The 12925-nt window shown below is 46.7% G+C and overlaps 1 protein-coding gene across 3 annotated transcripts in view; it reads left to right on the top strand.

Moving 5' to 3' along the window:
- DDAH1 (dimethylarginine dimethylaminohydrolase 1) overlaps positions 1 to 12925 on the top strand; it is a 194402-nt gene that overhangs the window by 84580 nt on the left and 96897 nt on the right. The window contains exon 1 of one of the 3 annotated variants that reach the window (XM_075320522.1): positions 319 to 880. The exons of the other annotated variants lie outside the window; for them this stretch is intronic. Coding sequence (XP_075176637.1) covers positions 581 to 880 — 300 coding nt within the window. The 5' untranslated portion in view covers positions 319 to 580. Of the gene's footprint in view, positions 1 to 318; positions 881 to 12925 lie in introns of those variants that run through there. 3 annotated transcript variants of the gene reach the window in all.

Raw genomic sequence — 12925 nt, 5'->3', positions numbered from 1 at the left:
TATATATATTATAAAATCTTGTAAAGAGAAACTGCAACAAAATTGCTTCTTTTTTTTTTTTTCTTCTTTTTTTGCATTGTTGCTAAAGTAGAGATTGATATTAAGTAAAGGCTACTGTAAATGTATCAGATTTGGCATCAGCGTAAAGCACAGTTTGTCCAGAGACGAGACAAATCAGAGACAACGTTGAATGGAAACCAGGAAAAATAGGAAACTGTGTCCTGGTCCTCAAAGGGTTAAGTATAATAGCAAGGATTGGTGGGAAGCGTTGTGTAATTTGCAATTCGGGGCAGGGTCTCCGGTGTGGGATTTCCTGGAAGATGCTACAACCTGCTGCCCGGGGACATCCTCTCATCGCTATGAATGACGCGCGCACTCGGCTCAGCACCAGGCGAGGATGCAGCTGTCACCCGGGATTGTGCAGCGCCCAATCAGCTGGCAACGATAAGTGACCAATTGCAAACTGCATTACATCTTTGTTCTAGGCTCCACTTTACATTTGGGCTTTGCCTCTCACTAGGGCTCTATTTAGACTGTCGGGCACTGGACCCCCGGGCACGGTTCATTCAGTATTACCGCCATGTCTGTGCACGCTTTGTCAAGCTTGGGCAGATGCACACATGCCATAGTGCGAGGCATCCCAGACTCCTTCAGCGAGCAGGCTCTCCGGACGACGGACAGCGGAGAGGTGGATACGGCCCGGGCGAGGCGGGAGCTGGAGCTCTACACCAGGGTCTTAAAGGACAAGCTGGGGCTGCAGGTCATCGAGCTAGATGCAGAGACCACCATGCCGGATGCCCCCTTTGTGGAAGACATCGCTGTCGTGCTGAATGAAACCGCCCTGGTGACCAGACCCGGGGCCCCCAGCAGGAGGAAAGAGGTAAATGACCTACGACCTGTTGCTCTTAACCCTTTATCTCCTGCACAGTGAACCGCATTGCATTGGTACACTCTCTGATATACAAATATATAACATTATATATGTACCTATATAAGATTGCATTTTCTGCACAAGGTGTGGCTCCTGTGTGCCCGTCTTCCAGGGCCTGGCTGTGCCCACCACCAGGACCATCTGCTCGCTACAAGCTGCTGATTAGGAATTTGAGGCTCTTATCGGCAGATTTAGCAAATGCAATTTACCCGACTGACAACAAAGGCTTAAAAACGGTGATTTAATTATTTTTTTTTATGTATTATTTCCACGAATTCTGCAATTGTGCAAAATACAGTAATCTGAGCTGTGCCATGCCAGAGCCAGATAACGGGGGGCACAAATACCAGTGCTGCTGGAGGAGGGGGGTATATACATGATACAATAATGATTCTGTATAATCTGTGGCTTGGGATCCAGGGATGCTTAAATGTAATTCTTAGTACAATAGTAAATGGATGCATGAGCTGCAGCCAGACGCCAGCCTTGTGATCTGTAATGAGATATATACACACAGACTGGAGCAGAAATCCATATGGAATATGATAATAAATAAGACGGAAGAAAGGCGGCAGCAGGTGCAAGGATCAAAGTCTCTTCCTAGACGGAGGCTCCACCGCCACATAAGTGCTACAGCCAGCAAGGGTGTGTCCGGGCATGTAGTGGAGACTGATTTGGGTGTAGTCTTTGTACAATAGTGTAAGAATGAATTAATCAATAATCTAGAATAATCAAAATATTTTCAATATTTGTATTCAATATTATTCTTATAAATGAATATAAATTTATAAACATTACCAAAAAAACCCCACAACTATAATAAAATCTGTCTCTCTCTGTCCGTCCCTCTTGTCTGTCCGTCCCTCTTGTCTGTCCGTCCCTCTTGTCTGTCCGTCCCTCTTGTCTGTCCGTCCCTCTTGCCTGTCTGTCCGTCCCTCTTGCCTGTCTGTCCGTCCCTCTTGCCTGTCTGTCCGTCCCTCTTGCCTGTCTGTCCGTCCGTCCCTCTTGCCTGTCTGTCCGTCCCTCTTGCCTGTCTGTCCGTCCCTCTTGCCTGTCTGTCCCTCTTGCCTGTCTGTCCCTCTTGCCTGTCTGTCCCTCTTGCCTGTCTGTCCCTCTTGCCTGTCTGTCCCTCTTGCCTGTCTGCCTGTCTGTCCCTCTTGCCTGTCTGTCCCTCTTGCCTGTCTGTCTGTCTGTCCCTCTTGCCTGTCTGTCTGTCTGTCCCTCTTGCCTGTCTGTCTGTCTGTCCCTCTTGCCTGTCTGTCTGTCCCTCTTGTCTGTCTGTCTGTCCCTCTTACCTGTCTGTCTGTCCCTCTTGCCTGTCTGTCTGTCCCTCTTGTCTGTCTGTCTGTCCCTCTTGTCTGTCTGTCTGTCCCTCTTGTCTGTCTGTCTGTCCCTCTTGTCTGTCTGTCCCTCTTGTCTGTCTGTCCCTCTTGTCTGTCTGTCCCTCTTGTCTGTCTGTCCCTCTTGTCTGTCTGTCTGTCCCTCTTGTCTGTCTGTCTGTCCCTCTTGTCTGTCTGTCTGTCCCTCTTGTCTGTCTGTCTGTCCCTCTTGTCTGTCTGTCTGTCCCTCTTGTCTGTCTGTCTGTCCCTCTTGTCTGTCTGTCTGTCCCTCTTGTCTGTCTGTCTGTCCCTCTTGTCTGTCTGTCTGTCCCTCTTGCCTGTCTGTCTGTCCCTCTTGTCTGTCTGTCCCTCTTGTCTGTCTGTCTGTCCCTCTTGTCTGTCTGTCTGTCCCTCTTGTCTGTCTGTCCCTCTTGTCTGTCTGTCCCTCTTGTCTGTCTGTCTGTCCCTCTTGTCTGTCTGTCTGTCCCTCTTGTCTGTCTGTCTGTCCCTCTTGTCTGTCTGTCCCTCTTGCCTGTCTGTCTGTCTGTCCCTCTTGCCTGTCTGTCTGTCCCTCTTGTCTGTCTGTCTGTCCCTCTTGTCTGTCTGTCTGTCCCTCTTGCCTGTCTGTCTGTCCCTCTTGTCTGTCTGTCTGTCCCTCTTGTCTGTCTGTCCCTCTTGTCTGTCTGTCCCTCTTGTCTGTCTGTCTGTCCCTCTTGTCTGTCTGTCTGTCCCTCTTGTCTGTCTGTCTGTCCCTCTTGTCTGTCTGTCTGTCCCTCTTGTCTGTCTGTCTGTCCCTCTTGTCTGTCTGTCCCTCTTGTCTGTCTGTCCCTCTTGTCTGTCTGTCCCTCTTGTCTGTCTGTCCCTCTTGTCTGTCTGTCTGTCCCTCTTGTCTGTCTGTCTGTCCCTCTTGTCTGTCTGTCTGTCCCTCTTGCCTGTCTGTCCCTCTTGCCTGTCTGTCCCTCTTGCCTGTCTGTCCCTCTTGCCTGTCTGTCTGTCTGTCCCTCTTGTCTGTCTGTCTGTCTGTCCCTCTTGCCTGTCTGTCCCTCTTGCCTGTCTGTCTGTCTGTCCCTCTTGTCTGTCTGTCCCTCTTGCCTGTCTGTCCCTCTTGCCTGTCTGTCTGTCTGTCCCTCTTGTCTGTCTGTCCCTCTTGTCTGTCTGTCCCTCTTGTCTGTCTGTCCCTCTTGTCTGTCTGTCCGTCCCTCTTGTCTGTCTGTCTGTCCCTCTTGTCTGTCTGTCTGTCCCTCTTGTCTGTCTGTCCCTCTTGCCTGTCTGTCCCTCTTGCCTGTCTGTCTGTCTGTCCCTCTTGTCTGTCTGTCTGTCTGTCCCTCTTGCCTGTCTGTCCCTCTTGCCTGTCTGTCCCTCTTGCCTGTCTGTCTGTCTGTCCCTCTTGTCTGTCTGTCCCTCTTGCCTGTCTGTCCCTCTTGCCTGTCTGTCTGTCTGTCCCTCTTGTCTGTCTGTCCCTCTTGTCTGTCTGTCCCTCTTGTCTGTCTGTCCCTCTTGTCTGTCTGTCCGTCCCTCTTGTCTGTCTGTCTGTCCCTCTTGTCTGTCTGTCTGTCCCTCTTGTCTGTCTGTCCCTCTTGTCTGTCTGTCCCTCTTGTCTGTCTGTCCCTCTTGTCTGTCTGTCCCTCTTGTCTGTCTGTCCCTCTTGTCTGTCTGTCCCTCTTGTCTGTCTGTCCCTCTTGTCTGTCTGTCCCTCTTGTCTGTCTGTCCCTCTTGTCTGTCTGTCCCTCTTGTCTGTCTGTCCCTCTTGTCTGTCCCTCTTGTCTGTCTGTCTGTCCCTCTTGTCTGTCTGTCTGTCCCTCTTGCCTGTCTGTCCCTCTTGCCTGTCTGTCCCTCTTGCCTGTCTGTCCCTCTTGCCTGTCTGTCCCTCTTGCCTGTCTGTCCCTCTTGCCTGTCTGTCCCTCTTGCCTGTCTGTCCCTCTTGTCTGTCTGTCCCTCTTGTCTGTCTGTCCCTCTTGTCTGTCTGTCCCTCTTGTCTGTCTGTCCCTCTTGTCTGTCTGTCTGTCCCTCTTGTCTGTCTGTCTGTCCCTCTTGTCTGTCTGTCCCTCTTGTCTGTCTGTCCCTCTTGTCTGTCTGTCCCTCTTGTCTGTCTGTCTGTCCCTCTTGTCTGTCTGTCTGTCCCTCTTGTCTGTCTGTCTGTCCCTCTTGTCTGTCTGTCTGTCCCTCTTGCCTGTCTGTCCCTCTTGCCTGTCTGTCCCTCTTGCCTGTCTGTCCCTCTTGCCTGTCTGTCCCTCTTGCCTGTCTGTCCCTCTTGCCTGTCTGTCTGTCTGTCCCTCTTGTCTGTCTGTCTGTCCCTCTTGTCTGTCTGTCTGTCCCTCTTGTCTGTCTGTCTGTCCCTCTTGTCTGTCTGTCTGTCCCTCTTGTCTGTCTGTCTGTCCCTCTTGTCTGTCTGTCTGTCCCTCTTGTCTGTCTGTCTGTCCCTCTTGTCTGTCTGTCCCTCTTGTCTGTCTGTCTGTCCCTCTTGTCTGTCTGTCTGTCCCTCTTGTCTGTCTGTCTGTCCCTCTTGTCTGTCTGTCTGTCCCTCTTGTCTGTCTGTCTGTCCCTCTTGTCTGTCTGTCTGTCCCTCTTGTCTGTCTGTCTGTCCCTCTTGTCTGTCTGTCTGTCCCTCTTGTCTGTCTGTCTGTCCCTCTTGTCTGTCTGTCTGTCCCTCTTGTCTGTCTGTCTGTCCCTCTTGTCTGTCTGTCTGTCCCTCTTGTCTGTCTGTCTGTCCCTCTTGTCTGTCTGTCTGTCCCTCTTGTCTGTCTGTCTGTCCCTCTTGTCTGTCTGTCTGTCCCTCTTGTCTGTCTGTCTGTCCCTCTTGTCTGTCTGTCTGTCCCTCTTGTCTGTCTGTCTGTCCCTCTTGTCTGTCTGTCCGTCCCTCTTGTCTGTCTGTCTGTCCGTCCCTCTTGTCTGTCCATCCCAAGGAAAAAACTGCAGGTGCAGACCTCCAAGGTCTAACCCCAAACCAGCAATTTCAAAATGAGGCAACACTCCAGGATAAATATCTTTAAGCGGCCCCTTTACCTCTAGGGCCCCAGGTTGAACCAATGATATGTCCGCCCCTAGTAGAAACGTTGCTTTTTCATCGACTAGTGAAGCCTGTGTTTTTGCACTTAATTTATTAAGTAATGCCTATCTACCCATCCCTCCATCTACCCATCCCTCCATCTACCCATCCCTCCATCTACCCATCCCTCCATCTACCCATCCCTCCATCTACCCATCCCTCCATCTACCCATCCCTCCATCTACCCATCCCTCCATCTACCCATCCCTCCATCTACCCATCCCTCCATCTACCCATCCCTCCGTCTACCCATCCCTCCATCTACCCATCCCTCCATCTACCCCCATCCCTCCATCTACCCCCATCCCTCCATCTACCCCCATCCCTCCATCTACCCCCATCCCTCCATCTACCCCCATCCCTCCATCTACCCCCATCCCTCCATCTACCCCCATCCCTCCATCTACCCCCATCCCTCCATCTACCCCCATCCATCCATCTACCCCCATCCATCCATCTACCCCCATCCATCCATCTACCCCCATCCATCCATCTACCCCCATCCATCCATCTACCCCCATCAATCCATCTACCCCCATCAATCCATCTACCCATCGGAAGACCAAACTTAGATATAAACGGATGCACTTAGTTAATAGACCATTAATTAGTATGTCCACCCATAAAAATATATTAGACTTAAATATATATATATATATATATATATATATATATTTATTATTATATTTTTTTATTTTTATTTTTATTTTTTTATTTTTTTTTTTATTGATAATAAACCCCATGTACCTATCCCTCCCTTTACCTATCCCTACATCTATCCAGAAAATAATGGATCAGCACCAAGATTATAGAAAATAATAGTTGCACTGTCCCCGGTGGAGTTAGGCAGTGATTAAGGACCAATGTCGATCAGAAACGTGTTGCCGGTTTCTCTCTTCTCATTTAATGCTCTGTACCATTGTGGATACCTTTTAATCATTCAAATATATTGGATTTTACAATTTTTCATGGAAACTTTGTGCTGGTCGCATTACGTTGTTTTCTTGGATTTTTTTTGTAGTTTGTGACCGTGCACTGGGATCAGGTGAGCTGATATTTGGCTACTATCAGCACCGTGATTAAGACTGAAAAATGGGTGCAAGGCGCCTTAAAGCATCTATTCAAATATTGCAATAGATAAAAAGCAAAAAATAGAGGCAGCGCTTCCCAAAATATGCAAATAAATGGGAACTTTTAATAGCCCAGTGGAAACGTTTCGGTTTTGCTGAAAAAGGGTAAGCAGAATCGAAACGTTGCCATTGGGCTATTAAAAGTCCTCACTTACTTGCATGTTTTTGGAAGTGCTGCCTCTATTACTTTTAGTTACTACCACTATCTAGTTAGATATGTATCTTTTGTCCATACTGATTAATATCAGAGGTGTTGTATTGCACTGTGCCCAGGAGCTGACATGTAGCGGCGCTGGGACTGGGCAGTCTTCTGTCTGCACCACACCCCGGGCCATCTTTGTTGCTGTGTTCATAAGATGCACAAAAGCTTGGAAGGACTGTCTGTCGCTACATAATGGCCGGGGAAAGGGGCAGCCAGCCGGAAAATGAGTCTCTAAGTGGCAGGGAGGGAAATGGAGTTGGAAGCCTTCCTGGGAAAAAAATGTCATTATAATAAATAGCAGGGAGATTGCAGGAGATGCCGCCTATTTCAAAGCAGTGCGGATCTCTATTACGAAATCTGGTATTTAATGATGTGTTTTTCGTTTAGAACTTGCCCAGAACTTTAATAGATTTTTTTTTTTCTTTGGTAAATGATGGAAAGTTTTGCTGCTAAATAAAAATATTTCATTTTCTCATAATACAAGAATAGAAACCACGTGATGTAGTAAATATCAGAAAACAATAATACACTCCACCCACAATGCCGGACACCGCGGAAAATATCCAAATACTTCCTCCATGAAGATCCATATTCTGATGGATCAGTGGTTTGGGGATAGATCACCTGGTGGGGTCTTAGCACATTGACCCCATAGATATGGTAATCTTCATGTTAAGGAAATGTAATCTTTAATTATTCCAGCGTCTCCAAAATATTATATATAATCTGTGTGTGTGTGTGTGTGTATATATGTATGTATATATATTACGGTAATGTGCGTATATATGTATGTACATATATGTGTGTATATATATATATATATATACATATATATATATTTATATTTATATAATGTGTGTGTGTATATGTGTGTATATATATATATATATATATATATATATATATATATATATATATATATATATATGTATGTATGTGTTTGATATATGATGTGTGTGTATATGTGTTAAAAATACAAAAAAAAAAAACAAAAAGCATTTCAGTTTTGTAGATTGTGCCGATTTTCAAATGGACTTCCTTACAAACAAACTATAGTGCACATACCTTGCACCGCAACATAAGGGTTAGCTGTCCCAGGATTTACCAGGACCCCTGGGCTAGAAGGAGACAGTCCAGGGTGGGCCATTATATTCCAAAGAAGTTGTGGGACATAAGCGTCCTGGCAAATGTGGTAAGGTATGGAGCATCAAGCGGCTCTATGGGGACCCCCTCGGACGCTGATGTGGATAACATCCTCCTACGCCTCTTCTTACCTTAGTACCCCTGGTATCACCTGTATTAGATTAGATGGACTTGGTGGACAGCAGTGTGGGCAGCCTCTTCTTACCTCAGTACCCCTGGTATCACCTGTATTAGATAGGATGGACATGGTGGACAGCAGTGTGAGCAGCCTTTTCTTACCTCAGCACCCCTGGATCTCCAGTGTTAAATTAAATTGACAGGAGGGACAACAGTGCAAGTAGCCTCATCTTGATATCTCAATTATTAGATAAGCTAGACTGGGTGGACAACAGTGTGAGAAGCTTCTTCTTACCTCAGCACCCCCTGGTATTTCCAGTATTAAATCATATAGATCAGGTGGACAGCAGTGTGAGCAGCCTCTTTCTTAACTCTGCACCCCTGGTATCTTCAGTATTGGATCAGATACCCAGGAAGGACAGCAGTGTAAGCAGCCTCATCTTACCTCAGTACCCTTAGTATCTCAATTATTAGATAAGGTAGACATGGTGGACAACAGTGTGAGAAGCCTCTCCTTCCCTCAGCACCTCTGATATCTCCAGTACTAGATCATATAGACAAGGTGGTCAGCAGTGTGAGCAGCCTCTGCTTACCTATGCTGTCCTGGTATCTCAAATATTAATGAAGAATATCTCCAGGGAGCACAGCTTCCTGAACATGTTTGATGAGGGCTTCCGAATCACAGAATCCTGTCTTATTAACATTCAGTGTAATAAGGCAGTCACCTCTTTTAAATGTACTGCAGTTTTTACATCCCTAGAAAAAAATATTGCTGTTGGTTGTCCAGAACCATAACTAATTTTTTCTTTTTTTTTTCCCCGAAATCTTATTACGTGGTTCTCAAAACATCTATTGTTATTTTAGCAATATTACCTTTCATCATCCTCTAGCAACACATCCTCATTGCTGGATACAGCTCTGATGGGGTTAATCAACAACTTCCTCTCTCCTGACTTCCTGTGTTCTATTACTACAAGTTCCATCATGCATTGCAGTGGCCTGTAAGCCGGCACCTATCACACCCACTCAAAATTCCACTCAAACATCTCCCACCCTTCCATTCTGTATCTTCAACCTGCTGCATCTTATTGTGACGCAGTGCAAGCGCTGACTTCTGATGAGGAGAGCGAGATCACAACAGTATCTCAGTCTACTACTTCTGAGCATCACAGCTTTGCTACATCTGTCTCAGCTCTACTACATGTGTCTCTGCTCGGCTACATCTGTCTCGCTTCTGCTACATATGTCTCTGCTCTGCTAAATCTGACTGTCTCACTCAGATGGAGTAGAGATGCCCAGATGTAGCAGAGCAGAGATGCCCAGATGTAGCAGAGCAGAGATGCCCAGATGTAGCAGAGCAGAGATGCCGAGATGTAGCAGAGATGCCGAGATGTAGCAGAGCAGAGATGCCGAGATGTAGCAGAGCAGAGACGCCGAGATGTAGCAGAGCAGAGACGCCGAGATGTAGCAGAGCAGAGACGCCGAGATGTAGCAGAGCAGAGACGCCGAGATGTAGCAGAGCAGAGATGCCGAGATGTAGCAGAGCAGAGACGCCGAGATGTAGCAGAGCAGAGACGCCGAGATGTAGCAGAGCAGAGACGCGGAGATGTAGCAGAGCAGAGACGCGGAGATGTAGCAGAGCAGAGACGCGGAGATGTAGCAGAGCAGAGACGCGGAGATGTAGCAGAGCAGAGACGCGGAGATGTAGCAGAGCAGAGACGCGGAGATGTAGCAGAACAGAGACGCCGAGATGTAGCAGAGCAGTGACGCCGAGATGTAGCAGAGCAGTGACGCCGAGATGTTGCAGAGCTGTGACGCCCAGATGTAGCAGAGCTGTGACGCCCACTGCACTGAAGCCGCGTATTCCCCTGCTGGGATCGCAGGGACTCCTCTGTCAGCCGAACTCTTTACGAAAGTCTATTCAGTGCACGCTCGATTCAGTGCGTCCACTCAATCAGGGTGAGTGTGCACGATGTGGTGATGTAATATCAACTTCCAGAGCCCCGAAGTTGACGTGACCTCACCGGATATCAGCCACCACGGCAGCCGGGGGTCACTTGATCGGCACTGAGCGAGCAGAGATAGCGCCGATCTGTGCCAATATTGAAAAACGAAGGTATTTGAAAAGACAATTTTTTTATTGATCTTTCAGGGTTAGAAGGGAATCCAGGGCACTGCTAGACACTATTAATTCACCTCCTTTATAGTCCACCACGCCTGATGTGCTTGGCCAATGCTCCCTCCCCCCCGGCCCCCACACATGGAACCTCCACGTTTGAATAAAAATCACCTTATGCACAGCAACAACCTGGTGAGTGCCATTTCTCTTCCAATTCTTCTTTATTGATCTATATTGATGTGGACAACCGCTATAATGTTGGTAAGGAATTTATATATGGGGACATTTCCTTTTTTCGTTGTTTGTTTTTTCCCGGATACCCCCTTTAAGAGGCCGGTCACTTGGAAGGCATCAGGAAGGATAAATGCTTTAATTCTTGACATCTGCAGTTGTTTTCCATAATCTTCTATTACCGTAAACCTATATGGAGCTGTATCATGGACCATTTACTGTACATTATGGGCCATACATTACTGACATTCCAGTCTGGGGTTAATTATTATTAGGCAGCAGACGTTCATTGTAGTGTAATCTTTAGCCGCACATTTTCTAACTTTTCTTTTTTTACTGCTCAGTAAAGATTGCTACACTGGACATGTAAGTGTAATATATAGTAAATTTCTAGTCAATATACAGTGTGTCCACCCATATCCTGTATACACAGCACCTATATACAGTGTGTCCACCCATATCCTGTATACAGTGTGTCCCCCCATATCCTGTATACACCGCACCTATATACAGTGTGTCCACCCATATCCTGTATACACCGCACCTATAGACAGTGTGTCCACCCATATCCTGTCCACCGCCATTAACTTGAGAACGGCGGCAGCTATAGGCATAGAAGTGGTGTCTAGGTATAGTAAAGTAGCCATGCGCTACGCAATGAAACCACCTATAGCGCCACCTGGTGGAAAACAACGGAGTTAGCATTTTTATCTCAAAAACGGAACGAGATAGAGAAAAAAAAGTGAATTACAAAGTTGTAGGGCATCATCAATTCAATACGAATCGACACCTTGCATACAGAAATGCTATGATTAGAACGTGTAAAACTCACAAGGCTGCGGACGTGAAGCGATACCTCATGGAGACCTTCATACAAGTCATTGTGTATGGTGGCTGTGTGCAGTGGCCTCCGCTCACCTGACCTGACCCCATTGGACTTCTTTCTGTGAGGTCACATCAAACAGCAGGTGTATGCGACCCCTCCACCAACATTGCAGGACCTACGACCACGTATCACAGATGCTTGTGCAAACGTGTCACCTACCATATTGCACAACGTGCAGCAAGATACAGTATGCTGTGCAGAGTCCAGATGTGCATTGCAGCAAGATACAGTATGCTGTGCAGAGTGCAGATGTGCATTGCAGCAAGATACAGTATGCTGTGCAGAGTGCAGATGTGCATTGCAGCTGACGGGGGACACTAATGAGCGCCATATGCGTGACCAGCATTCAATGTTTTGGAGGGTCATGGGTTTCATATAGCATTTCTGTATGCAAGGTGTCAATTCGTATTGAATTGATGATTCCCTACAACTTTGTAATTCATTTTATTTTCTCTATCTTGTTCCGTTTTCGAGATAAAAATGCTAACTCCGTTGTTTTCCACCAGGTGGCGCTATAGGTGGTTTCATTGTGTAGCGCATGGCTACTTTACTATACCTAGACACCACTTCTATGCCTATAGCTGCAGCCGTTCTCACGTTAATGGCGGTGGACAGGATATGGGTGGACACACTGTATATTGGTGGAGCCTCAGACTAGAGAAAAATGTATATTTTTGATAGAGATTACCGTACTATGCACAATTCAATATCCAAGTCTCATATCAGAGCCTGGGAGGGAGAGTCCGGTGAGGTCCTCACATTGTGGAACGGAGATTTCCATCCTTGCCTTTCGACTATTTTGTTGGCCATGGAAATAAAAAGTTTGGTGACTGCCATGTTCTTTCCATATCCCGATATGAGGATCCACCAAACGGCTCCTATATCTTGTTTTCCGAGACACCTATGAGTGTGATTAAAGGCAGGATCGGTCACCCAACAACAATGTCCTACCTCACTTAAAGAGGTTCTTCCACCTGATCACGTTTAGGCATATCCCCAGTGGTCAGCTGTAATGAGAACGAAGGTGGCCATTCTTGTGTTTTTGTTTTTTTTCTGGACAGCTTTGCTCTCATCTGGAGAACTAATTCAGTGCCTCCATTATACCTCTGCTGGGGAAAAAAAAGCACACCGTCCGACCACTAGGAGCGCCACTGATTGCCACAACCTTCCAATTTGGCAAACTAAGCACTGTAGTCTATCTTGCAATCATATGAGTCCCAGAAGGTAAGGTAGCAATACAAAGAAATAGCTGTCAGAAAAATACTTTCCCGTATACACTGACGAGCAAAAGGGTAACAATGTTTTGAACTTTACACTTTCAGGTGCCAGATCTCACCATCCACTACAGCTTTGAGCGTGAGATGACCTTCATTTTATAGACCATCTTCATTGCTATTTCATACATAAATTTGCAGCTATTTAGCATATGATTAGTTATTCAGATTCTTGTTTCTGCTTTTAAGAATCTATATGTGAATTTTTATTATTTTGTAAATCCACCTTTTCACTTTCAGCACTGCCTAATCCTTCTGTTCATGCTCTCGATCAGATTCAAGCATGTCTCCACCGAAATCTGATCTCGGATCTCTTCTACACGTCCCCAATGTTGGTGTATACTGGTCGGCTCACTTGGGTATATATAGAGCTTTTTCTTCACCTCTACCCACAAGTGTTGGATTAGGTTGAGGTCTGGGGACTGTGGGGACAATCCAGCTCTTCTACTTCATTGTCACTGAACCATATATTCACCAATTTTGCCGTATGCTTCAGGTCATTGTCCTGCTGGAACACTATGTTGTCC

Source organism: Anomaloglossus baeobatrachus, chromosome 8 (assembly GCF_048569485.1).
Source record: "Anomaloglossus baeobatrachus isolate aAnoBae1 chromosome 8, aAnoBae1.hap1, whole genome shotgun sequence".
Classification (NCBI taxonomy): Eukaryota; Metazoa; Chordata; class Amphibia; order Anura; family Aromobatidae; genus Anomaloglossus; species Anomaloglossus baeobatrachus.
This window is presented reverse-complemented; position numbering and strand designations above follow the sequence as displayed.